This window comes from Tubulanus polymorphus, chromosome 12 (assembly GCF_964204645.1).
Source record: "Tubulanus polymorphus chromosome 12, tnTubPoly1.2, whole genome shotgun sequence".
In the NCBI taxonomy this organism is placed as follows: domain Eukaryota; kingdom Metazoa; phylum Nemertea; class Palaeonemertea; order Tubulaniformes; family Tubulanidae; genus Tubulanus; species Tubulanus polymorphus.
The window spans coordinates 180484-207289 of record NC_134036.1 but is presented as its reverse complement, the minus strand read 5'-3'; the positions used below and the strand labels follow the sequence as shown (position 1 = coordinate 207289).

The following is a 26806-nucleotide window of genomic DNA, read 5'->3' as shown; positions in this document are numbered from 1 at the left end:
ACAAACAGTACTTTAAAGGTTGACTAGATTTGTCAAGTCGGGTTGGGACTCGATGTGTCCGACTTGAGAGCGATATCCGAGTTGGATGTTTTCATACAGTGTCGGATTATCTCATCGAATTGTCCCACAAAAAAACTTCGAAAATCACCCGAGTCTACTGCATATGAGGCTACCATGTAGCGAAAAATGATGACATATTAAATCAGGTTAATCTTCGACCGGTCCACTCAGGGGCCGAGTGCAGGCCCCCTTCTACAAATGTCAGCTGTTGCCCCTGAAAGTTTACCGGTAAATTGAAAATATTAAATTGATACTTAAAGAAGTTTGAATTGATAAGCTTGTTCTCTGTATCTTTAAAAAAGGAGTCATGTTTTCCAATCTGCTCCGACCGGGTCGCGGCACCTTTTGGCCCTCGGTGCAACCCGGCCTGTGAATCAGACCTTTGATCTGTCCCTGACTATTCGTCTTAACAATTTCTGATTTGACATATTATTCACGTGAAATATTCTGGAATGTTTAGGAATCTTTCTGGAGTTCGAATTGGCGTAATTTGAAATTGTTCATCGTGAAACGGAAGTCGAGAAAACAAATTTCAGAATATGTTGGTTCAAATATTCGCCGCTACTGTTTAACAAAGCGGCAGCACTTGACGGTTAAGATGTTTCAGCCCGGAAAACAATTACTGCGGCACGCGAGTACTAAGTTAGTTCGCAGATTTACCGCTAACGGTTAGTATAGGGGCAGCACATGACGGGTAAAAAATTCTCACCGACTGCGGCACGTAGGTTTCGTCTCCGAGAAAGGGTGTGGAGACATTCAAGATGGCTGCGCACTGCTGATTCGTCGAATCATCAAATTTTTAGTCGTATATTAACGAAAATCGCCCGATAATGCCGAGTCGATTCGAACAACTCGGGTTCGAACCTCAAAAGGAGATAGTTTATAACAAACACCTGCCGTATGTGGATGAATTAGACGCAGAATCGAACCGTCAGCTCGCTGATATCAAAGCGTATTACGGGTTAACAGCTCAACTTCGCGATATTCGAGTCGGTGGCTCGCACTGGTGCAGTCAGTTATCCAGGTAATTACACATCCCGCCCAGATTTATTGTTATATTGTAAATGTATGCAGCCCTCATACACAGCAGGAGAGTGGATGACAGTATCAGTCCAGTGGACTGTGAGCTGTGGATGTGGATGGATGTGAATGTGGAGAGGCTGTTTGGTTTATAGTATCACCAGCACAGAGAAGACCTTATGGGAGGAAAAATATGAGTGACATTATAAGATGTTTATTTTTAGAATATGATGATGAATTTAAATGAATGTTATAAAACTGTATTTGCTTGAATTGTTTGTCCTAGAGGTAGTTTATTGACACTGCTGCTATCAGCTCTGTCTGACTGCTGTCCGTCCTATTTGCTGTGTAATCGTGACTAAGCACAATTGAACTTGTCTATATTGTGGTTGTCAGGGGTGACTACTTGAAAATATGTGACACACTTATTCAACATAAAAAAAACATTGTCAGGAATTTATTGATATTATATTGGTGCAATTTTATTTCCAAGGATTACATAAATTGTTCCAGCCCTGCTCACGCCGTGCTCACTAAATTTCTTGGTTCATTTAGATTGGTATCCAATTTTAAACGTTGATATTTCATTTCAGATATATCAGATTTCCGTAATATTTCAGATATATCAGCCTGTAATATATCAGATTGATGTAATATTTCAGATATATCAGCCTGTAATATATCAAATGTAATATATTAGATTGTTGTAATATTTCAGATATATCAGATTGTATGGGAGGAAATTCTCTAAAGAAGATCATGTGAATTTCATACGTTTAACATTTGAACTGGTGACGATTCCGGATCTGGAATCTTCACTGATCGTTAAATTTGCTGGACTCCTGTCCACTTTATTGAAGTAAGTTTTCGATATAATCCAGTCTTTACTTTTTTTCCATCATCATTTTCAAATACCTTGAATTATTAAACTCTGTAACTATTAGCAACTGTTCATGTTAAAGATTTCGGCCATTTTTTTTAGAAAAACCGATTTACTGACGAGAGATGACTTACAGTTGCCATGGAGACCGCTGTACGTTGTTATGGAGAAGACGTTATATTCGAAATATGAACCGCACGGACTGGAACTTTTACCTCAGTAAGTGCTGCTGCTGCTGCTGCCGCTGCCGCTGCCGCTGCCGCTGCCGCTGCCGCTGCCGCTGCCGCTGCCGCTGCCGCTGCTGCTGCTGTTGTTTTACATAATTTCACTTGTTTACAACAATGTTTTATTAAAGAAAGAATTCTTTGAAATATTGACCCATATTCTATTTTTACAGCACAATTGACGGAACTTTGAAACAACTGGCAAAAGACTGTAATCCGTAAGTTTAGAAATAATCATATTTTTCCCTTAAAAAATACCCAAAAAATGAGTGTTTGATTGTTGGGATATGTCGCTATGACAACTAGAATATCCGGTGTTTGATTGTTAAAATATCGTTGATGGTTTCAGGTATTTTTCCGTCGAGTCAACGCAGGAAATGTTAGAAGAGTGGCGCCCTCTATTGTGCCCGTTTGACGTAACGATGATGAAAGGTGTTCAATATCTGTCACTATTTCTACCGCAGTTTCTGCCCCCGGAGTTTCACGACCGCGGATTCAAGTAACTGTTCGAAATATTGATAAATCTGTTTTATTTTTGTTGTAATGAAATGACTCTGATTGAATTGTATTTGTTTTTTTGTAGGTTGTGGTTGGATGAATTCTTCTCTATTTGGGACAGTATCAACGCTTCACTGTGGGATGAGGTCAGTTCACTTCTCTCTCCCTTCTCTCTTCTCTCCCTCTCCCATCTCTCTCCCTTCTCCTCTCTCCCTCTCTCCTCTCCTTGTCTCTCTTTCTCTCTCCCTCTCTCCTCTCCCCATCTCTCCTTGTGTCTCTCTTCTCTTCTCCCTCTCTCCTCTCCACCTGTCTCTACACCTCTTTCACTCTTGTTTTTCCTCTTGTCTCAAATATTTCCGCGAAACTCTGTTTGAGATTGTGTTAATCTTTTGTTGTTTGCAGAATTTACGTAAATTATTTTCGAGAATCGCCAGTTATAACATCGGATATATCGACTGGGAACCGTTAATTCCAAAGGTAACTAAACTCCTTGATATCTCTCTCTCTCTTCAATTCTACTTGAAAATTTATCACAATTTCGTAAATATTTTGATTTTTGTTGATATTTTCCAGATTTTTACGCGAATCATGAAAAGTTTTGCGTTACCGGTCGGATCGGTAAAAGTGTCGTTTACCACTCACGACAACACTACGGTGGCGCCACTAGCCGATTGGGTCGTCGCGATGATCGTAAGTACTCGGGTTACCACGACTACGACTCAATAGCCGGAGAAACGGTTTTATTTATTGTCGATTTTGAATATTGTTGTTATTCGTAGGGTCACGGGAGCAGCGCTCAGGATCATCTGACCAAATTATTCCAAGCTACAGAATCTTACTTTTATCCTTCAAACTTCGGCAAATACACGGTAAATACATTCTACTTTAGTCTTCAGTCATAAGGCTTAAGTCTTTAGATAATCGATCAATAGATTTTCGTTTTTTTTTTTCAAATTTCAGATAAAACTCAGTAATTTCGTGTTGTTTTTAACGAAAGCGTTCGTTCGACGTTTAGACAGAGAACGACATCATAAAGACTCGTGGTGGGGTCGAACTCGCGACGGGTATTGTCTCACCGAGGACGACATCACCGCGTTCGTACTCAGCGTTAAACCCGCCCTGTTCCTGTTGATGTTCGGTAAATTAGGAGTTCACATGGTACTCGGCGCCTTCCAGAACGTCGTCACTCTCAGACCGGAGTTGATTATACCTTCGCTGCTCGAAAAGTGAGTATTTCAAAAATTATCCAGTAACGCAGCTCTGTCCATCAGATAATCTGCCGGTCAAGTCTGATGATCTGCTCGACCTATTCATATTCCGGTGTTTGTTGAAATGATTTTCTGATTCCATCCAACTAAGATATCACACTTTCTAGATGGACAAATTCTGGTCTAAAAGATCCGACTTGAGCGGAGTCTACTCTGTAAACATCCATTGGGAAATGGGTCCAAAAACTAGAGTTTCATCAATGCAATGCTTGAAATTAAATATGGGTGAAAATCTAAAAAAAATTAAAGCTATTTTTGATGTGATGATTTTAAGTGATCATGTATGACTTAAAAAGGAGTTAACTGTGTTGAGTATCAGGGGGAAAAGGGGTTCTTCAGATGGCCCCCCCTCATGAAGGTAATACTTCTACCCTACACTTCTACACATTTCTGTTTGGAATTAAATTCTATTTTATTGAGTAATATTTTAAATATCTGTCAATTGTCTTATGTTTTTGTGAATTTGTAAAGTCTGTTGAGATATTTTATGTAATGGACTGTAAATAGATATTATTTATATTATTATCATTATTATTATTATTACTATTATTAAATAATGACTGTATGTTTAAACTGTCTGATTGCAGGACGTATCCGGCTATGGAAACGCTCACCGAACACCATCGTCTGCTGTCGTGTATGACCTGTATCGCCGCAGCTGCTCTACCGATGATGAAGGTCACCGCTCACTACAGCGAAGGTCGTCAGCACATTCTACCGCTGCTTCAGCTATCGATGCCCGGTATCGACCCTAACGACCCGAGGAAATCCCTGACGACGATGCAGTTCGTATCGCTGGTCGTCGCGCTCGTTCCGATTGTTGACTGTTCGCAAGCGATTCACGTTCGTACCGATCTAACAGATGTAAGTTTCAACTCCGTCTGCCGTTAAATTCAAATCAACCGATTTTATCGATCGATGAGTGATTGTTGCGATTTGTTTTATGTAACCAGGAGGAACGTGAACTGTGTTTACAAACGGCTCAATTCGAGGATTTCATCCTGCAATTCCTCGATCGTGTTTTCAATCTGATCGAGAATTATTCGGGAAGCGTGTCGACTCCGGATCAGGCGAATCACGGCCCCGATAAAACATTGAATCCCGAAGAGAAAATAATGGAGATGGCGCTACTATCGACTTTTCGCACTCTTCTCGGTCAAAGTTCTTCTAAATTATTCAAGGTGAATATATATATATATATATATTCTTGACTTCAAATTCACTTCAAATTTCCTTTCATACCGATCAGATTCATACATGTAGTTTTGATTTATTCCTGTAGGTGGCGTTGGATCGTTTGTTCAGGTTCGTTAGTACGAAGGTGTTAGAGATCAGTATGTCCGGACGTCTGACCGGGGGTCTTTGTCGGGCCGCAGCTACGGTAAGTGTTATCCACAAATACCTTAAAAGTAAATTTTGTTGATTGAAAATGTTGTGAACTAACTTATATGGTGATGTTCTTGTTGAAGGCTCGACCGGAGGATACTTTAAAGAAATTCCTACCTCATCTGCACAGCATAATAATGTCACACGCTACTGGTACGTATCGTAATAACCAGCCCGTACGCACTGCTACACCGCAGTATAACCTCACACATGTGATCAGATATTTGTGATTATTTGTATTTGTTTATAGCTGAAGAAATTTCCAAAGAAGAAAATCTCGATACGGAATTATTGTGGAATTTGCTTTGTCTTTCACAGGTAAATTTAAATGATATTTTGTAACATCTGAAAACAAAATCTAGTAATGGATCCAGGATTTTCGAAGGGGGGACGCTCTGCTGGTCTACCTCCAGAAAAAGTCTTTCTCATGAATTGTTGTTATGAATATGTGTGTAATAAAGCGTTATTGATATTGTATTTACAGATAGTACGTTGCAGAGGTACATGTGTATTAGTGTACATGGATCGGTTGATCGAAGTGTTAGATTTTACTCTACAGTTAAACAGTAAACAAGGATACACAATCGGCGCCTCGTTACTGTCGCATATACTACAAGTTTTCACTCATATTTACGCGTTAGATTTCCGCGGTAGCGCCGAGGGTTACGATCGACCGTTTGAGGAATATTTACCGATTCGGGTAAGAGACATATTCAATAGTTATATCCGTTGAATTTGACTTTCGTTTATTTTCTTGAACCCTAGAGTGATAGACAGCATAGACAGCTGCTACTGGAAACAGTTCAGCAATTATTTCGGTTTCAATTTGAATATACAGTTAAAATGAGCAATTCATTTCCACTGTTTTTACTAAATCCTGACTCAGACTGAGACATCTACTGGAACTTGGTTCAGTATTTCAATGAAGTACCAAAGATGTTCTGAGGATGTTTTAATGATGTTTTTGATGATGTTTTTAATGATGTTTTAAATGATGTTTTGAATGATGTTTAAACTATGTTTAAATGATGTTTCAATGATATTTTAACAATGTTTAAATGATGTTTTGATGATGTTTCAATGATGTTTTTTATGATGTTTTTTATGATGTTTAGGATTGGGGTGTAAATTGCGTCGTTGACGACGTCAAAATGAAATGGCATGTACCGAGCAAAACCGAGAAAGAGGCTGCGACTATGTTACTACGACGATATTTAATACCGAATCTCGACAAGTTGATGAAATTCAGCCGCGGTGAGATGTTATCCCGGTAAGTGAATCACGTGATTAAAACTACCGCACGTACCGACAGTTAGTTATATTAGTTTCTGTATTATTTTCGCGTGTTTTTTTTAGGGATTTAGTTTTGCAGAGTTTAGTGATTATACAGTACTGCGTGAAGGGGGCTGCGGTGATGTTACCGACATGGAACAGCGACCCTCTAGATCTGTGAGTTAAATATCTCATACCATTTCACGACAAACGCCATTAACAACTGTCCAGCTGTATGTAATAATTGTTGCTGTCTAGTTTTTATATGTAATACTGGAATAACTTACGCGGTATCATTACAATTTTTTGATAATGATGAAAAGTGATTTATTTGTTTATAAAGCTTACTATAGAATGATTATAGCACTTTATGTAAAAGAGGTGACAATTGTAATAATCATGATAAATTATTAAAATACTATTGGACACAAGAATTTAAAATCAAATTGCGAGTGACAAAATTATTGCAAAGCAGATTAAAATACTGCTGGCAAACTTTCAAATTGTTCCTCCTTGAAGAATTCACATTTTGGTTTCTCGGTGTATAACAATACGACACTGCACTGCCGTTATGTGACATTCTATTGAGACTGCTGCGTGATATTGGTTTCAGAGTTGAACACGAGGTGGCGCTGAAGCGACACGATCACGTCTGCGGTTTCGACGACACGATCGAAATCGATGGAAAAAACGTCCGACAAATGATCACGGAATGTTTGTGTCCGTTACAAAGTGAGTGTGTCTCATGTCTGATATCTTACGTCTTACGTCTTATATCTAGAGTTGAAAATGATGGTGAAATTTATTTATTTTTGAATTTGTAGAATTCCTGCTCGAATCCTCCGAAGACGACACTAAAAGTTTGCTGCAATTATTGGAAGTTTATAATCAGCTGATTTTGTACGACGGAGTTCGAAAAAATGAGTTCGACGCGAGATGGAAAAATTTCCACATGGCAAAAAAAGCAACGGAAGACAAGGTAAAAAATGGAGTTCCAGAATTTGTCCCCAATCACTGATGATTCTGATGATGAAAATTTAAGGTTCCGTTTTAAGTTGAGACAAAATTGTCACGTATTCAATGGTTAAATCATGTTAATTATGATCTGTTTCAGATTCGTGGTAAAAAGAAGCACCTCAGAGCGATGGTAGTTGATCGATGTTTACTACAACATGAAGTGAGTTAATCTGTTCTCTCTAAACTCTACGCCTATTAGGTTTACACAAGATTCGAAACTGGGCTAAACTTCAATCTTTCTTCTTCTTGTACAAGAAAAACTGGGTACAAAATGTTTCTATTTCTCAATCTCAATTCATGTATTGATGATGACCCATTGTCGCGGGTCCAACTGCCCCAGAGTTTGAACCCACATTGCCCCGACTGCCCAGAACTCACCGGTCTGGTTGAGATGTTGTTTACTGTCTCATCATGTCTTGTATTCGATATTTATTTCAGCTCCGTATTTTGAATAAAAACGCTAAAGTAATGACCGAATTACATCGTGAACTATTCGTGAATTTATTCCTACTATCGACCAGTCGTTATAGCGAGGTCAGAAAACGTGCTCAGTCGACCTTGGCCTTGGCGATCGAGAAATTCGCCTATTCTTATAAAGTGATTATTGGCGACATTTTGAAATGTTTGTCGGACAATCAAGAAGTAGAACACCATCAATTCAAAGTAAGTTATTTATTTTCCGGGTTCACGCTCAACCTTGAAAACTTCTCTATAAATTCAAGAAACAAATCTTAAGATTAAAACTTCTCTATAAATTTAAGAAACTTAGGATTGGATAGATTTATTGATATCACTGTATGCGCCGGATGTCTGATTTCAGGGCGCCCTTCACGTTGTTCTGAGTAAGAAGAAGAAATGTCTGGCTACGAAACGTAACTGGGATGTCGTCGGTCAGCTGTGGCCGGCGATCGTTAAGGCTCAACACTCGGAGAAACCTTCGATTATTGCGATTATTGAGAGTATTATCGATCGCATTCATAAAGATCTTCATCACCCAGTTATTTATATCACAGTAAGTTTCATTATTAATCAGTTAAATTTGTGGAATGCCGCTTTATCTTTTGCTCTACAGGCCAGCATGGTTCCAGATGTGTTCTTAACACTGATCTTTTTAGACGACGTGATAAGCATTGTTTTGAAATTTAAAAAAAGGTGCCTAGCATTTTACCTGCAAACTGTGTTAGATATGTCACTTACTCAGACCTGTCATAAAAACCCTAACTGTTTTATGCCAATTTCAACCTTTAACCCGGAGGTGCTCAATTTGTACTAAGTTTTACATGGAAAACTGGTCTTATTTCATTTCATTCGAAATTGTGTTATTGTTTCTTAATTGTACGTCAGTTTATTCTGTGAAGTGCCTCAAGAAAAAGATGGCTCATCAAAATGATACTAACAATAACTGTACTAAATAACTGTGATAATTGTTGATATATATTGATAGACGTCAGAGAATTGTATTGAAGCTTCGCGTGCGATGTGGAATTCTAAACCGGAACCGAGCGCTCCGCAAGCTTCACCGGAACAGATTCAACACGGGCTCAAAATGGAACAGGAACGAAATCAAAAAAATGTCACGTACGTCGATTATAATCAACTGTATTCTCTATTACCAGATAAACTGATTTATTCTCCGTCATTGAGAAAAAACGAATTATTTATCTGACTATTTTGAGATTTATCTAAATCCAATTTTCACAGTTTTCACTGTTTTGTCAAGGCATTATTTCAAAGATAACCTTTCTTTCAGTTTATCAGGGCCCAGTTTCACAAAAAGGATAAAGGCCTTAATCGATTTAAGATAAATTGAATTAATGAAGAAATTAAATCGATTTAAGAGTTAAACCTTTTTGTGAAACTGGACCCTGGGATTTAGATAAATCTGGAAAATGTCAGATAAAGAAACTTTGAATAATCATCAACATCGTGGAATTAAAATGTTAACTGTTTTCGTTGTTGATTAAAGATGATAATTTTAAGTTCATGGAAATTGTTTTCACCCCGTTTTCTAATTTTCAGATCTTACCTGAAAGTTCTTCATGATTTGGTGAAACTTGTGAAAGACGGAAATTTGTAAGTATTTAACGTATATAAATATTTCTCATTTTAAAAATCATTCGATTTCATGACGTTCGACGCTTAATTTCAGACAATGGAGATTTTCTCAGATATCTATGGAGCTCGCCGCGTTACTGCTCCGGCCGGACGTACCTGTACCCGCTGATCTCGTCGCTATGGTTACCGAGGGTCTCGTTCACGACGCTCTGAACGTCAGGAAGGTAACGATACCACCGTCTGAACTTATCAGTTATAATCATCGATTAATTATTATGATAATTAATGATTAAGTTAATTAGATATTGATTAATTATGATAATTAAAAGTTAAATAAACATAGATGAATTAATGCGATGATCGATGAAAAATAAATTGTAGATTTCGGTCGCTGCTTTGGTCGCGATTCTGAAAACGCAGAAAGTTTTGTCGCGCGTCAAAGAAGTCGACCCGTTTGAAATATCCGGAATGGCGCCACCTGGGGGCGTGGTGAAGCCCGGTGAACGTGCCGATTACGCATGGCATCTTTATAAAGAAGAGGAGAATGTTTACGAGTCGGAGCAGACGTATGAATCATGTGTTTACGTTGAGAAGCCGCACTGGGGTTACTACACCTGGCCCAAGTGAGTTCCAGTTATTGTTATCTAAAGGTTATACAGCATCCCTTATTCCTTGAAGGCTCTTTTATAAAACCATCAATCCAACACAAATATCAGTATCTAGAATAAAAGTTCGATTATTTTCTAGAAATGTTGGTGTTTCTGTGAAGTTGGGGCTAGGGTTAGGGGGCAATTGTCCGGGGGGGGGGGAGTTGTCCTGATGAGCTAAGATACATCTAAAATGTAGAATCAATAAGATAATGTTAAATTGAGTTGAATAAGAAAGTATAAACACCTGATAAAGTCAGCAATTATCAGTTATCCTGAACGAGAATATCTCTTATTATCCTAAAAACATTTACCCAAAATCAATAGTGTTATCTCTGAAATTGTCAGCGGTCATATACAAAAAAACATAATCTGTTTTAGGTTATGATTTGACTGAATTTTGTGTAATGACTTCCCAAACTTGTTAAGTTCAATCCATAGAAATTTAATCTGTTATGTTGTTTTCAGGAAACTGAAATGTAACGTCCCTCCGAGTGAACAACCAGTGAACATTCAACAATTCACAGACGCTCAGAAAATCATTTTGGATTCGTTGATGAAACCTGAATTCATCGAGAAACTGATGAAATTTCTGGCGCTCGAAGAAACAAAAGGCAAAGATCGTTTTCATACTAAATATTACATGTTGTTTAAGGTAAGTTAATACTGTATAGTTAATGAATGACTCCCTCTGTTGATGTGAAAAGTTGATGAAGTTTTTTACTTAACTTCATCATCACAGAAACAAAAAACTCTCAAACTTTTAAACTGTCATGAGAGTTAACTGTAAAATCATCAACTTAAGGTTTTGCTCATTTACTCTGAGTCTTAACCAGTCGCTGTAAGGGGTCTAAAGGAATATAAAGTCACTGATCCCTGTACTCACCCTGGCCTCCACTCGTCTCAGAGTGAGCTGTTCATAATATCAATCCTGTACATATTTCACTAATAATTGTAGGGTTTATTTCGTAACTATGGCGATGTGATTCTACCGTTATTGAAGCCGTATGTAGAACGATTAGTCGAGGACGTTACCCCGGCGACGCATGAGAGTAGTCAACGCTGCGCGGCTGAGGTCCTCACTGGCCTCATGAGAGGCTGCAAACACTGGACTTACAACAAGGTTTGAAACAGTTATCATTCATGATAAAACTGTTAAAGTTTGAATTCTTATTATTTTAGGAAACGTGAAGTTTTCTGTAGGTCTTTCCTAAACTCTATTTCCTTTAGAAACTGCCATCAAACCATAAAATTTGAGTGAAATATTTTTCTAAAACTGTGATACATTATGTTTATGTTTATACAGTTGGTGAATTTGTCATTGGATTGAATGAATGTTTACTGCATGTTTTTGAACAGGTCACTGAAATGTGGAATTGGTTGATTCCGTTGCTAAGACGAACGTTAGTGAACCTGTCGATTGAAAGCGTACGCGACTGGGGAACGGCCCTAGCAACCGCATCGGTTAGTTACCAACTTATCGTCTATATAATCAATTCGAATTACGATCTTTTTCAAAAATATCGAACTAATTCATGAAATGTTTAATTTCTAGGAAAGTCGAGATCCGAGGAAATTGCGTCCGTTGTTCGAGATGTTGATGGATAACCCGCTGAGCGGAGACGGAGGCTCGTTTAACGACGCTAGTCGACTATGTGTCCTACAGGGGGCGCTAGGTCAGCAGGAATGGCGCGTACCGACGTTGAGTAGTCGTCTGTTGGCGTATCTGATGCCATTGTTGAATCATCCGTACGAAAACGTGCGAGAACGAATGGGAAGGTCAGTGGAGAACAAACATGGCCGCCTACATAATTACCAATACGTAGAGAACATGGCCACTTACGTAAACACCACTATGACATCATCGAGAAACAAATGTTAAACCCATGATAAAAAAAAAATGATTTTAAAAATCTTGTAAAATATTAACCAAAAACTCAAAATTACCAAAAAACATTATCAAAGATGTCATGGTGGTAGGAAGCCATCAATAATTATTAGGTTTATAGACAACATTTTGATTGAAATTTTAAAGAATTTTGTATGAGTTTTAAAACGTTTGTTTGTTTCTATTGTTTTTGCAGTGTATTGAATACGATTCTGATGTTTGACTACGACTGGTGCGGAGTGAATCGGGAATCAAAATCACCGAATCATTCTCAGTTCATTCGATTCGTTCTTCCAAAAATAGAATCGCTCAAAGAATTCCCGATCAGTAGTAATAACGGTCACCACGACAACGGGTTGCCGGGACAACAGGCGATGGACGACGACGGTCAACAATCGGCGGTATCTAACGGCGACGCTAACTCCGAGCGGAAATCAGCGATTTGCATCCTGAAAACAAGTATGTTTAAATCCGATATGGAGTCCGATATCCCTTTATACATACTAGCGCCACCTGGTGGATCCTCGCTTGCCACAGATTGTTTGATTTGATTTATGTGTTTATTTGCAGCTATGAAGTTTTTAAGGAGTTCATTCACTCGTCCGTTTAAATTTCCGGATATCGATGATATCTATCAATTCTTGACGATACTGTGTCAACAGATGGGAAACAAAGATTTATCGAATTTGAATCCGGATTTAGATTTACAGAAAGATTGTTTAGTCTGTGGAGTATTCCTAGCTCAAATGATCGTAGATTCTAACGACCTTCCCGGTATTCTGAAGGTCATTTCGCAGGTCAGTATCAGAGTTGAACTGGAACCATAATTTCAAGCAGTTGATTGTTATCATTACGTGCTCATCAGTAATGATTGTTGTATTATTATTGTTTCTAAGGTAACTAAGATGTCGTCGTGGCGAGCTCGTGAAGGCGTTCTCAGTTTCCTGCAGTTGTTAGTGTTCTATAATTTGTACATTTTCTCCAATGCTGATATTGTTAACTCTGTCAGGGACATCATTCTTAGTCTGTTAGGGGATGAGCAGTTAGAGGTTTGTATAATTTTACATGGAATAATTATTAGATATTTCGCCAACCAAATCGCCAATGATACCTTGTCTCTTCTAATCGGCCGGGGTCACTTTTGATCTGTTATTGTTAGCTTAAGCATGATTTTTAAGAAGTAATCCACAGGGTACATAGCAGAAATGAGAAACAAGGTATCAATTTCCTTCAGCCTTGATTTAGATTATCTTAAATATTGGATGAAAATCAGGCAGAGTCTGTTAGAAATACAATTTGAAAATTTGGATTTTGAAATACTGTCTATTTCAGGTGAGGGAAATGGCCGCTACAACGCTGGGCGGATTCCTACATTGCGGTTATTTAAAAATGGACGATGAATTAATGGTAGGTATTTATTTATTTTAGGTGATGGGTTTATAAAATTGTTTTGATCTTAGTTTAAATATCTCAGTTGGTTTTGTAAAAAGAATCGTTATTTAAATAAGTAGTTTATGAAATGCAGTTTAAAAAAAAGTGGCTTTAAATAGTGACAGTGATAGCATCTCACAGTAACAGTAGACAGTCAGTAGTTTGTGAAACATTTAGTCTGAAATTAAATCGTGAAAAAAAACGTTTTATTTTTGTTGCAGACGCGATTCGAAAAACTGAGCGGTCGTAAATTGAAAAAGAAACAAATCCGCGCGTTGCCGACGGAGGCGTTAATATCGCGTCACGCCGGCGTACTCGGTTTAAGCGCGTGCATACAGGCGTATCCTTACGATGTTCCTGAATTCATGCCGCAGATTCTGATGGATCTCTGCGAACACATTCAGGATCCGCAACCGATACAACTTACCGTCAAAAAAACTCTCAGCGATTTTCGACGCACGCATCAGGATAGTTGGCACGATCATAAACTGAAGTTTACCGATGATCAGTTGTGTGTTTTAACTGATTTACTAGTTTCACCGAACTACTACGCTTAACCCTCAATTAGATTCTATATATTATTTATTGTGAATTAAGTCTTTCATGATGGTAATTAGGACCGGGCCCCCTTCTTGATTGAATGGAATTCATCTTAAGTAGGGTCTGAGCTGAAATTTGTTTTAGATATTAAGTGTTTTGATTAATAATTCAGAATAAGGCGTAAACTGAAATGTGCTTTGAAACCAATACAGACTTAAGCTCTTCATGTAAATGTGAAAATAATTTATGTCGGTAAAACTGGGGTTTTTTAATTGCAATTATTTTGGTGACGTTTATAAATTAAACTTGGCTACGAGCGCGAGATGCTGCTTGCGCCCATCTATCGGTTGCCTTAGTCACAACAACATAGTGAAAACTTGTACTGTGAATATAGTTGAAATGAACGTTTATGACACTCATGTTCCGATAAGAGAGGTATCCAGGGGGATTGAAAAATGACATAAGGAAACTACGTAAATACTACGGTAATCAGTGGCGTTAGTGATTTGTGATTGTTTGAAACACATCGATTACGTTTGAAAGATTAGAATCCTGTCACATGAATGAAAGCGTCTGTCTAATTTAATAGTAAGTAGTAAAGTGACAGGCAGAATCGCAGAGTGTTAATTTAAAACATGTTGTATAATCAAAAACAGTTTGCTGTGAATGGGGAAAATGGGATTTGTAGATTTGAGTTGTTTATTCTATTTTCAGAAATAACTGACTCATAACACCACCCTAAGAATGTTTACTCCCTTCAAATAGGATTTGAAAATTTGAGTTGTTAGTTATATTTTTCAAATGGAGCAACATGTGCAAATGGTTAGATATTTCATTGACTTATAACACCAAACTATAAATGTTAAACTCTCCCCTCCTCTCCCCTTCTCCCCCTCTCCCCTTGTCCTATGTCTATATTTAATTTTGAGTGTGGTTAACTGATATTAACAGTTTGGGTGTATGAAGATATGATTAATAAAAAATTAAAATTTTCCGAAATAAGTAAACAATAGTTTTGTCAAATTGATGTCTGGGTTTAAACTTATCAGCAGTTTCTCGGTTTCTAGCAAGTCTACTTAAGCGCTAAATTTTTGAAAAATTGTTAAGGCTCTCATTTGTGTTTCAATTTCACCAAAAAGTTAACAAGTTTATCTGAAAATTTGAGGGTGATATCAGGTATTGGTCAAATAATCATGCCAAACGAACATCACTTGTCTTCTTATGGAGTGACATAATTCATTGGTTCCGCCGTGAGGTGTGAGGGAAGTTAAAACTACCGTTTTATGTAGAATATTGATTAAATATACATAATAGTCTTAAAATCTGTAAGAATAAAATTTAATTTGCTGAAAAATGTTCCTGTGGCATGTGAGTATGCCGCTTTACTGGACAACAATACATTCGCTGAGTAAATAGTTCTATAAAAAATGCCTCAAAAATCGTTTTTAAAAGCGAATCATCTTAAATGAAGCTTATATATTGATACAATTATTCATTTAAAACAAAATGGTGTTGAGTAAATAACGAAATTCGACTAAAAAAAGTATTAATATTCCTCACTTGCCACAGTAGAATAGCATGGCTCTGTTAGATCTCAACCGTACAGTCCTGCCCCTATGAATAACGATAGCGGAATTTCTGTGAACTAAAATAGCGGCGCAATTTACCGCCGGAATATAAATTTCCTTATTACGTACAATACGGACAACTGTGTCGTCTAATTCTGATTAAATATGATACCATGAATATGTTATAATTTTTGAATGATATTTCCTTACTTTTTAGGTAACGATATTCAATTTTTTTTAAGCTAAAATTCACTTCACATCAATTAATTAGTATTTATATACAGAATAAATTATTCATTTACATTTTTGAATGATCATTTATCATCTGAATAAACAAAATCTCCATATCTTCCTTCGATATTATTTTAGTTGCGTGCAAATAAGCGGAGAACATACAAACACCTGTCATTCTCTGCCAGACGATACTAGAAATATCCCGATTCAAATTTACTGTTTTAATGTTAATTCTTTTATAGAAAAATTGTTTGGTTCAATTGTTTCAGAGCAGTTTAAGGTTTTGAGAATTTTCCTCGGAATCCGGCCCGCATATCGGTAATTAGCTCGTCCATTACCACCGTTCAAAGACTCTGGCAACAGAGTATTATGTTAGTTCACGTTTTCCCCGCTATCGTTATACATAGGGGCAGCACAAGACGGTCGATATGGAAATTGCGCACGGTGGAGCGCGCTCAATTCAATCGCTAATTCTTTATTTACAGTGGAACTAAGTCTCTCCAATTGATAAAGACTTAAAAGCCGCAATGATTCTCAATGTACGAATTTTGATATTGGTTAAAAAGATAAGAATTCATGAGATTTTGTGCCCTCACAGATACAGCAGGGACCACAGTGACAATAACCTTTTAGTCAGCTTCAACCACTTTCTCCCGCCTCGGTCACTCGTCGGACACTAGTTAGTTACCTAATCGTTGGTGGTAAGCTTTTTATTATCGGATGAGCTTATACCAATGTGGTATGTGAAAATATCCGATCGTGAAACTAAACCACAGTCAGGTTACTGACTACAGGCCGTTCTGAGCCGCGTGTTGCGCGTAGTTTCACAAATCTTGATGAGCAAATCGGTAATTAGTTCGTCCCCTACGGCTATTCGAAGACTCCGGCTGCGAACCCAGATAAACCAAGATGAACCAGGACGAACCCAGATAAACCAAGATGAACCAAGAAGAGCCGTGACTAATGGAAGTAATGCTAGAAATTGATGTCTCATTTTAATAGTTATCAATAGGTACGTAGGCAATCGAGGCTGGAGACATGCTAGTTCATAGGGATAGGGATTTCTGAGACACACTATCTCTATTCTTAAGCCTACTTACTCTGTGAAACTCCCTGGTCCCCTCTATACATAAACCCTGCTCCCTCTCTCTATCAATCCCTAGCTTAGTGTCTAGAATGATGTTACATTGTTTACAATGTTATTATATTGTAGATAGCAATGATCTGTACGTGTGGGATAGAAATAAACATGGCGCATTAGGTTTAGGAAACATGGACGATTAATTCTTTCCGTTTAAGGTAAGTCTCGATTTCTCTAGATTTAAAACACTCCTAAAACATCACTCACTCCATATTTTGGAAAGAAATTTAATTTTAAGTTTATTTCTCCACGACGGTTCAGAGTTGTTGAGTTAGGAACAGACTCTACTGTACTGTAATAACATAACGCACCAGAAACATGTGTGAAAGTGATGCGTCATAAATCTGATGTCTGATATTGTAAATCTGATGTCTGATATTGTAAATCTGATTTCAGGTTTCGATTCCTGGGTTAGTTCAGTCAGTTCATTGCGGAGTTGATCACATGTTCGCTTTATGCAAGACTTTAGTTTGATATTTAACTCAATTTAATTTTCTAATTTTTATTGTTAAGAATCAGGAAAAATTCAACAATTAAAAAACTTATTTCACATTTTGCGAAGTTTTGTTTTTGTCGCCGATTCACGAGGGATGAAATTAGAATCCAATAATTCAAAAATTGCTTCAATTGTTTTGTGTCAAACTTGAAAATGAGATCTGTTTCGTCTCACAGATTTTCTCTTTGGTTTGAACTGTTTACATCATCAGCAATGAATGGTACAAGTGTCCTCACCACCTCGCTACAACACTGAGGTTTTCCTTTAAAGTTTAAAAAGAAAATCATTTAAAACATGAATTTCCTCAGTTTTTCCCCATCTGGACATGTTTTATCATTTATAGCCTGGTATTTTGTATGAGGAATGCATTGCTGAAAGATATCTAATGTAATATCATTGCTTTGTGACTAGAACAAGATTAATTAATATAATATATTAATTATTATGAATGCCAAGCGGTGCGAGCAGAAGGTAAAATTCAGGTGGAATTCGTTAGAAAAAAACTTCATTTTATTCATTAATTCTATTATCGAACAGTTGGAGAAGTTTATGAGACCATTTCGAGTTTTATTAGAATAAGCCTGGAAAAGCTGATAGTGTTTCCGTTCACCGTCGATATAATGGCGGCAGCACCGTACGGTAAAAAGGCTATATCACTGCTTTTCAGATAGTGTTACCAATCACCGCTGTGAGCGAGGGCAGCACCGTACGGTAAACTTGCACTTAGGCGACATCGGTATGCGAGGTAGCCGCCAACTCAGAATTAGTGGCAGCACCGTACAGTATAATGTAATATCGGAGTGAAATTTTGTTTAACATCTCTATACTGTTTTTATTTCATATGAAATGGGATTGAAAATAAACTAAAAGAATGTTAGAATCAGATCGAAGTAATTTATATGTCGTTTGGTAATTAGTTCGCCCGATCTCCGCAGTCAGTGAGGGCAGCACAATACGGTCTAATTAGCCTAGGTATGCGAGGTTTCTAGACGCGCGACACGTAGATTATGTGGAACTTCCGCGGTTTTATTTCTTGCCGTTTTTACCGAATTTATTCGTTATAAATGCTGATTTCGGAGCGATTTAGACGTTTAAAGAAGAAATATGAACGATATTATCTAGAAGTCGAGTAAATAGATCGATTTCAGTGAATATTTTCGCCGAATTATTCAAAATAAATCCAAATATCGCCTTGAAGTGACCAATTCAATTCAGTCACAAATAAGTACATACCCACATTTATAAATATTGTAATTTGTGTAAAATACAACTAGGCCTACCCAAATTACAAATTATCTATTTAATTCCAACTGGTGACATCTTTGAAAACCCCTGTAATTATAAACAAAGTTAATCCTGGTAAATTTACTGCGATAGTGCACTAACTGAGACTGAGCTAGACTCGAATTCTTCTGACTGAATTATGACTTTAAACACAAATCAATAAGATCATCAACAATTGAATATTAATTTATTTACAAAATGTGACTAGGAATTATTAGCATCATTCATTGTATTTGATACAGATACAAGCATTAATACATTGAGTAATTGTGTGCGTGGTTATAACTGAATTTCTTCTTGAGAAAAGAGATGTTTGTAGATGTCTGAAACCACGTGATAGTTACTAAAATTGATGGGTTTTTAGTTAATTGATCAATTTCTATCTAAAAATTGATTTAGTATTTGATATCAGCTGTAAAAAAGACATCAACAGGTCAATTTGAAGGGGCTAAAAACATAAAATCCTGGATTTCTCTTGTTTGGCACTTCAATCCAAAAACTAATTTTCTTAGATTTTTGGAATTTTTGGCGAAAAAATCGAATCTCTTCGATTTGCTTGAAATTTTAGTCCTTACTATTTTCAGGGATGCGGATTGCAAATCTGCAATCAGATTTTAAATATCTCGAAAGATCTGGGGTCCAAGGCCTTTTGTAAATCTAGGGGGTCCCCCCCAAAAAATTCGAATTTCTCATTTTTTGGGCCTTGGATCCAAAAACTAACTTCATTTTCGTCATCAGCACCCCAAAAAACATGTCTGTAGTAAATTTAGTTAACATTGGGCCAAAAAAAAAAATTGACTTTGTACCCCATTTTTGGGGTGCATATTTTGGGCATTAAAACCCTTATTTGCCAATGAAGATGAATTCCGATTCAAAATCTGATTGCGGATCCGGAATCTACACTTCAGAATACATCTTCCTACCAAGTTTCGATGGAATCAGAGAAAAAAAATTTTTCGCCCAAAAAAAAACCCTGGACTAACACCTTAGATTTTTGTCGTTTTTTGCCAAAAAATCGAATCTCTTCGATTTTCTTAAAATTTTAGTCCTTACTATTTTCAGGGGTGCTGATTCCAAATCTGCAATCAGATTTCGAATATCTCGAAAACTCTGGGGCCCAGGGCCTTTTGAAAATTTAGGGGGTACCCCTAAGAATTCGAATTTCTCATTTTTAGGGCCTCGGATCCTAAAAATTCTTTCAGATTTGTGATCAGTACCCAAGGATACATGTCTATTCTAAATTTCATCGAAATTGGAGACAAAAAATATTTGACCCCTAACCCTCATTTTGGGGGTACCTTAGATTGCCATTTCTCTGATACACCGGTAACTAGACTTAACTCTAACTCTAACTCAAATATATCAAGTTTCATGTATATTTTTTAGGATGTTTGTCATCAATATGGTGGAACTATTGACGGATGTTATGGTGGTCACTGATTCCCCCTTTACCTACAATCAGTAGAGAATTGATTTGAACGTTACAGACATTGATGCAGTGGAGCAGATGGTGCAAGATGAACCAGGACGAACCCAGATAAACCAAGATGAACCAGGACGAACCCAGATAAACCAAGATTAACCAGGATGAACCAGATAAACCAAGATGAACCAAGTAGAGTCGTGACTAATGGAAGTACTGCTAGAAATTGATGTCTCATTTTAATAGTTATCAATAGGTACGTAGGCAATCGAGGCTGGAGACATGCTAGTTAGTCTGTGAAACTCCCTGGCCCTGCTCCCTCTATACATAAACCCTGCTCCCTCCCTCTATCAATCCCTAGCCTAGCGTCTAGAATGATGTTACAATGTTTGCAATGTTATTATATTGTAGATAACAATGATCTGTACGTGTGGGGTAGAAATAAACATGGCTCTTTAGGTTTAGGAAACATGGACGATCAATTCTTTCCGTTTAAGGTAAGTCTCGATTTCTCTAGATTTAAAACACTCCTAAAACATCACTCACTCCATATTTTGGAAAGAAATTTAATTTCAAGTTTATTTCTCCACGACGGTGCATAGAGTTGTTGAGTTAGGAACAGACTCTACTGTACTGTAATAACATAACGCACCAGAAACATGTGTGAAAGTGATGCGTCATAAATCGGATGTCTGATATTGTAAATCTGATGTCTGATATTGTAAATCTGATTTCAGGTTTCGGTTCCTGGGTTAGTTCAGTCAGTTCATTGCGGCGTTGATCACATGTTCACTTTATGCAAGACTTTAGTTTGATATTTAACTCTGATGCATGATACATTTTTCAATGAAATTAATAAATAAATGTATCTATCAATTATTCACCAATTTTGTGGTGGTTGTTACTGATTTTCTGTTCTAGTTTCAGTGGAATCTCGTTGATATGAATCTTGTGGGATGCAATTGTTGTATTAAACTGGTTTCGTCTTTGTCGTATTAACGAGGTTCAACTGAAGTTTTTCCAGTTTTTGGCGCAAATTTGTAGTTGGTTTCATTAGGAAGGGTTCAATTTTAACCCTGACCAAGAGAGGTCGACATAAATAGGATGTTTAATGATTTGCGTACTGCAACTTTGATGGTAGTGTTGGTTGAATGCTCAATTTTTGAATATAAAATTTAATTTGATTGAAATTCTTCCTGTGGCATGTGAGTCTACCGCTTTTTTAGCGGATGATAATACAATCCGCTGACAAAAGAGTTCTATAAAAATGGCTTAAAAATCGTTTTAAAAAGAAGATCCTCTTAGATGAAGCTAACAAGTTAAAAGAATTAACAATATACAATGAAATCGTGCCAAATAATGAACGAAATTCGACTATTCTCTATTACTCGCGTGCCACAGTAAGAACGCGAGGTAAAGCTAGGTATGAACCGTACAGTGCTGCCCCTATGAATAACGATAGCGGAATTTCTGTGAACTAAAATAGCGGTGCATATTTACCGCATATATACATCTCATTATTACGTACAATACGGACCACTGTGTCGTCTAATTCTGATTAATTATGAAATTGTGAATACTTTCTAATTTTTGAATGATATTTCCTTATTTTTTAAGTGACGATATTCTTTTTTTTCTAAAAAATAACTTACTTATCAATTAATTAGTATTTATACAGAATGAATTATTCATTTACATTTTTGAATTTATCCTGAATTTGACAAACTTCCATATTTTTCCTTCGATATATTTCAATTGCGTGAAAAGAGAACATACAAACACCTATCGCTCTCTGCCAGGAGAAACTAAAAATACCCCGATTCAAGTTAACTCTTTGAGATAATTCTGTAATAGAAAAATTAGCTAATAGTTTCAGAGCATTTTTCTGGTTACAGTGGTTGATGGTAGTGGTAGTTGAATCCAATATTTTGAAAAATAAAATATCATTTGCTTGAAATTCTTCCTGTGGCATGTGAGTCTACCGTTTTACCGGATGCTAATACATTCCGCTGACAAAAGAGTTCTATAAAAAATGGTTTGAAAATCATTTTGTAGATAAGACCCTCTTCTATATAGCTTAAAAGTTAATAGAATTATTGATATACAACGAAATCGTGTTAAATTATGAACGAAATTCGCCAAAGAAAAATATCTGTATTACTCGCATGCCACAGTAAGATAGCGAAGCTAAGTCAGATGTTAACCGTACAGTCCTGCCCCTATGAATTACGATAGCGGAATTACTGTGAACTAAAATAGCGGTGCATATTTACCGCCGGAATATAAATTTCCTTATTATATACAATATAGACCAGTGCGTCGCCTAATTCTAATTAAATATGATATTATAAATACGTTCCGAATTTTAGATGATATTTCCTTATTTTTTTAGGAAACGATATTCAATTTTTTAGCTAAAATTCAAATTAGCTTCAATTAATTAGTACTATATACATAATGAATTATTCATTTACATTTTGAATGATCATTTATCATTTGAATTGACAAACCTTCTATTTTTCCTTCGAATTGCGCGCAAATAATCAGGGAACATTCAAACACCTCTCGCTCTCTGCCAGACGATACTAGAAATATCCCAATTCAAATTTCCTCTTTTAAGGCTTTTTCTTTGATAGAAAAAGAGTTTGGTTCAAACGTGTAAAAGCAGTTTTAAGAGTTTGAGAATTTTCCTCGCAATCCGGCCCGCAAATCGGTAATTAGTTCGTCCACTACGGCCGTTCGAAGACTCCGGCAAGCGAGTATTATATTAGTTCACGTTTTCCCCGCTATCTTTATACATGGGGGCAGCACAAGACGGTCGATATGGAAATCGCGCTCTGTGGAGCGCACTCAATTCATTCTTTATTGACAATGAAACTATTCTCTAAATTATGCAATTGATAAAGACTTTAAAGCCACAATGACTCTAAATGTACGAATTGGTTAAAAAGGTAAGAATTCATGAGATGTTTTGCCCTCATAGACACAGCAGTGACCTACATTGTCACTGGAGTAGGCTACAACTCCAGTGACAATAACCTTTCTGCTTGTTGGCTACCACTTTCAAGTTTCACTTTTTTATTAGGCCGTACTCTAGCCGCGTGCACTGAGCTCAGGCGCAGGCGATAGTTTCACAAATCTTGATGAGCTGTTGTTACAATTCCTGTTAATTCCTCCTCTTTTCCACATGTTCAGCAGTTTCAGCAGTTTCACTGCCGGTTTTCTCCCAGCACACAGTGGCTCGTTTTGTGTAAAAACAAGAATCTGTTAATCCACAGTGTCTATAGTTATAGTATGTATCTAATATAACGTTATTTTATATATATAATAGACACAAGGATTAACAGATTATCGTTTTTCCACTATTTACAACACTCACTGGAGCACCTTTGGTTTTTCCAAGCTTTTGATGCCTTCCTGTAATTGTACTTTTGAAAGCTGCCTTTGTCAAGAGTTCAAGGAACTTGATGACCGAGACGATTGCCCCTGTTACCCCTACCCTCAGAGATATGAAGAAATGACCTCTTAAGTGCCATCTGGACAGGTCTCCATGGTAGCACCACTGATTATGTTGTAGGGACATGACTATGTGGAAAAAGTGGTGAAAACTTGTTATTGTCTATTGAGTTATAGCAGCCTGTAATTGTGTTGCAGGAATTATAATTCATGGTTTTAGGAAGAGCATCAATTTCTACCTTAATTGAATATTTGGCATCATTTAATAAAAAATCGTATCGTATTTTTGGACCAAATTTCATGAAAATTGTGACGGGTCAAAACATGAAATCCTGAATATCTCATTTTAGAGGCCTCAAATCCAAAAACTAACTCATATTCGTGATCAGTGCCCCAAAAAACATGTCTGTACTAAATTTTATCATAAATGGGCAAAAAAAAAAAATATTTGACCCTTAACCCTCATTTTGAGGGGTACGTTAGATTGCCATTTCTCTGATACACCGGTAACTAGACTTAACTCTAACTCTAACTCAAATCTATCAAGTTTCATGTATATTTTTTAGGATGTTTGTCATCAATATGGTGGAACTATTGACGGATGTTATGGTGGTCACTGATTCCCCCTTTACCTACAATCAGTAGAGAATTGATTTGAACATTATACAGACATTGATGCAGTGGAGCAGATGGTGCAAGATGAACCAGGATGAACCCAGATAAACCAAGATTAACCAGGACGAACCCAGATAAACCAAGATGAACCAGGACGAACCAGATAAACCAAGATGAACCAAGTAGAGTCCATTTTAATAGTTATCAATAGGTATGTAGGCAATCGAGGCTGGAGACATGCTAGTTACTCTGTGAAACTCCCTGGTCCTACTCCCCCTATACATAAACCCTGCTCCCTCTCTCTATCAATCCCTAGCCTAGCGTCTAGAATGATGTTACAATGTTTGCAATGTTATTATATTGTAGATAACAATGATCTGTACGTGTGGGGTAGAAATAAACATGGCTCCTTAGGTTTAGGAAACATGGACGATCAATTCTTACCGTTTAAGGTAAGTCTCGATTTCTCTAGATTTAAAACACTCCTAAAACATCACTCACTCCATATTTTGGAAAGAAATTTAATTTCAAGTTTATTTCTCCACGACGGTGCATAGAGTTGTTGAGTTAGGAACAGACTCTACTGTACTGTAATAACATAACGCACCAGAAACATGTGTGAAAGTGATGCGTCATAAATCTGATGTCTGATATTGTAAATCTGATGTCTGATATTGTAAATCTGATTTCAGGTTTCGATTCCTGGGTTAGTTCAGTCAGTTCATTGCGGAGTTGATCACATGTTCGCTTTATGCAAGACTTTAGTTTGATATTTAACTCTGATGCACGTTTTTCACTGAAATAAATAAATTTCACAATTAATTAATTATTCACTAATTTTGTGGTGATTGTTACTGAATATTTTTTTCCGGTTAAAGTGGAACCTCGTTATTATGAATCTTGTGGGATGCAATTGTTGTATTAAACTGGTTTCGTCTTTACACAGATTTGTCGTATTAACGAGGTTCAACTGAAGTTTTTCCAGTTTTTGGCGCAAATTCGTAGTTGGTTTCATAAGGGAGAGTTTGATTTTAACCCTGACCAAGAAGGGCCGACCTAAATAGGATGTTTAATGGTTCATGTGCTGCAACGTTGATGGTAGCGTTGGATAAATGCACTATTTTGGAAAATAAAACTTAATTTGCCTGACATTCTTTCTTTGGCATGTGAGTCTACCGCTTTACCGGATGCTAAAACATTCCGCCGACAAATGAGTTCTATCAAAAATAGCTTGAAAATCGATATAAGAATAAGATCCTCTTGAATAGAGCTTAGAAGAAGATAGAATTATTCATATACAACGAAATCGTGTTAAATGATCAACGAAAATCGGCTAAAAAAAATATCTGTTGTACTCGCATGCCACAGTAAGATGACTAGGCTTGGTTTGATATCAACCGTACAGTGCTGCCCCTATGAATAACGATGGCGGGATTTCTGTGAACTAAAATAGCGGCGAATATTTACCGCCGGAATATAAATTTCCTTATTACGTACAAAACGGACCAGTTTGTCGTCTAATTCTGATTAAATATGATATTATGAATACGTTCTGAATTTTTGAATGATATTTCCTTATTTTTTAAGTAACGATATTCATTTTTTAGCTAAAATTCACTTCACATCAATTTATTACTATTTATATACAGAATAAATTATTCATTTACATTTTTGAATGATCATTTATCATCTGAATAAACAAAATCTTCATATCTTCCTTCGATATTATTTTAGTTGCGTGCAAATAAGCGGAGAACATACAAACACCTGTCGCTCTCTGCCAGACGATACTAGAAATATCCCGATTCAAATTTACTCTTTTAATGCTTATTCTCTTATAGAAAATTGCATGGTTCAAACGTTTCAGAACAGTTTTCTGAGTTTGTGAATTTTCCTCGGATTCGGCCCGCAAATCGGTAATTATTTCGTCCACTACGGCCGTTCGAAGACTCTGGCAAGCGAGTATTGTATTAGTTCACGTTTTACCCGCTATCGTTATACATAGGGGCAGCACTAGACGGTCAGCATGGAAATCACGCACTGTGGAGCGCGCTCAATTCAATCGCTAATTCTTTATTTACGATGAAACTATTCTCTCAATTGATAAAGAATTTAAAGCCACAATGATTCTAAATGTACGAACTTTGATATTAGTTAAAAAGATAAGAATTCATGAGATTTCGTGTCATCAAGAACCTCAAGTGTTTTTAACCACGACGTCCTACTCACCTACTCTGACACTTAGAATTAGGCCCGTCGTATAAGTAAGTAAAAGAATGAGATTTCATGTCTTCCAGGGACACAGGGGGGGGGGGGGGCTCACGCAGTGGACTCGCAGATACAGGGGACCTCACTCAGTGACCTCACTACACAGGGACCTCACTCGGTGTCAATAACCACTTT

The 26806-nt window shown here is 37.0% G+C and overlaps 1 protein-coding gene and 2 long non-coding RNA genes across 3 annotated transcripts; all 3 read left to right on the top strand.

Annotated features, from left to right (window-relative positions):
* The first annotated feature begins 848 nt into the window (after positions 1 to 848).
* On the top strand, positions 849 to 15166 carry LOC141913976 (proteasome activator complex subunit 4A-like). Its single transcript, XM_074805208.1, has 36 exons — positions 849 to 1084; positions 1799 to 1939; positions 2063 to 2179; positions 2358 to 2402; positions 2534 to 2683; positions 2768 to 2828; positions 3085 to 3159; positions 3256 to 3372; positions 3462 to 3551; positions 3643 to 3908; positions 4538 to 4814; positions 4904 to 5131; positions 5233 to 5331; positions 5420 to 5489; positions 5587 to 5654; positions 5821 to 6036; positions 6452 to 6606; positions 6693 to 6785; positions 7222 to 7340; positions 7433 to 7587; positions 7723 to 7785; positions 8064 to 8288; positions 8446 to 8637; positions 9070 to 9203; positions 9645 to 9698; positions 9775 to 9904; positions 10062 to 10303; positions 10796 to 10982; positions 11286 to 11450; positions 11687 to 11791; positions 11883 to 12106; positions 12412 to 12674; positions 12786 to 13012; positions 13112 to 13264; positions 13548 to 13622; positions 13868 to 15166. The coding sequence occupies exons 1-36, from the start codon at positions 891 to 893 to the stop codon at positions 14201 to 14203; spliced, it is 5511 nt and encodes a 1836-aa protein (XP_074661309.1). The 5' UTR covers positions 849 to 890; the 3' UTR covers positions 14204 to 15166.
* A 3460-nt stretch (positions 15167 to 18626) lies between these two features.
* Positions 18627 to 21163, top strand: LOC141914256 (uncharacterized). The gene is made up of 4 exons (XR_012620742.1): positions 18627 to 18754; positions 20296 to 20588; positions 20744 to 20829; positions 21070 to 21163. It is a non-coding gene; the product is annotated as an uncharacterized LOC141914256 (long non-coding RNA).
* Positions 21164 to 23156: 1993 nt separating this feature from the next.
* Positions 23157 to 25193, top strand: LOC141914123 (uncharacterized). Its single transcript, XR_012620715.1, has 4 exons — positions 23157 to 23283; positions 24355 to 24614; positions 24770 to 24855; positions 25096 to 25193. It is a non-coding gene; the product is annotated as an uncharacterized LOC141914123 (long non-coding RNA).
* Positions 25194 to 26806: the final 1613 nt, after the last annotated feature.

Coding starts and splice junctions, on each gene's coding strand:
- LOC141913976 (XM_074805208.1), top strand. CDS start 891: ATGCCGAGTCGATTCGAACAACTCGGGTTCGAACCTCAAAAGGAGATA. Junction 6,037..6,451: donor AGGAATATTTACCGATTCGG/GTAAGAGACATA, acceptor TATGATGTTTAG/GATTGGGGTGTAAATTGCGT. Junction 11,451..11,686: donor AACACTGGACTTACAACAAG/GTTTGAAACAGT, acceptor GTTTTTGAACAG/GTCACTGAAATGTGGAATTG.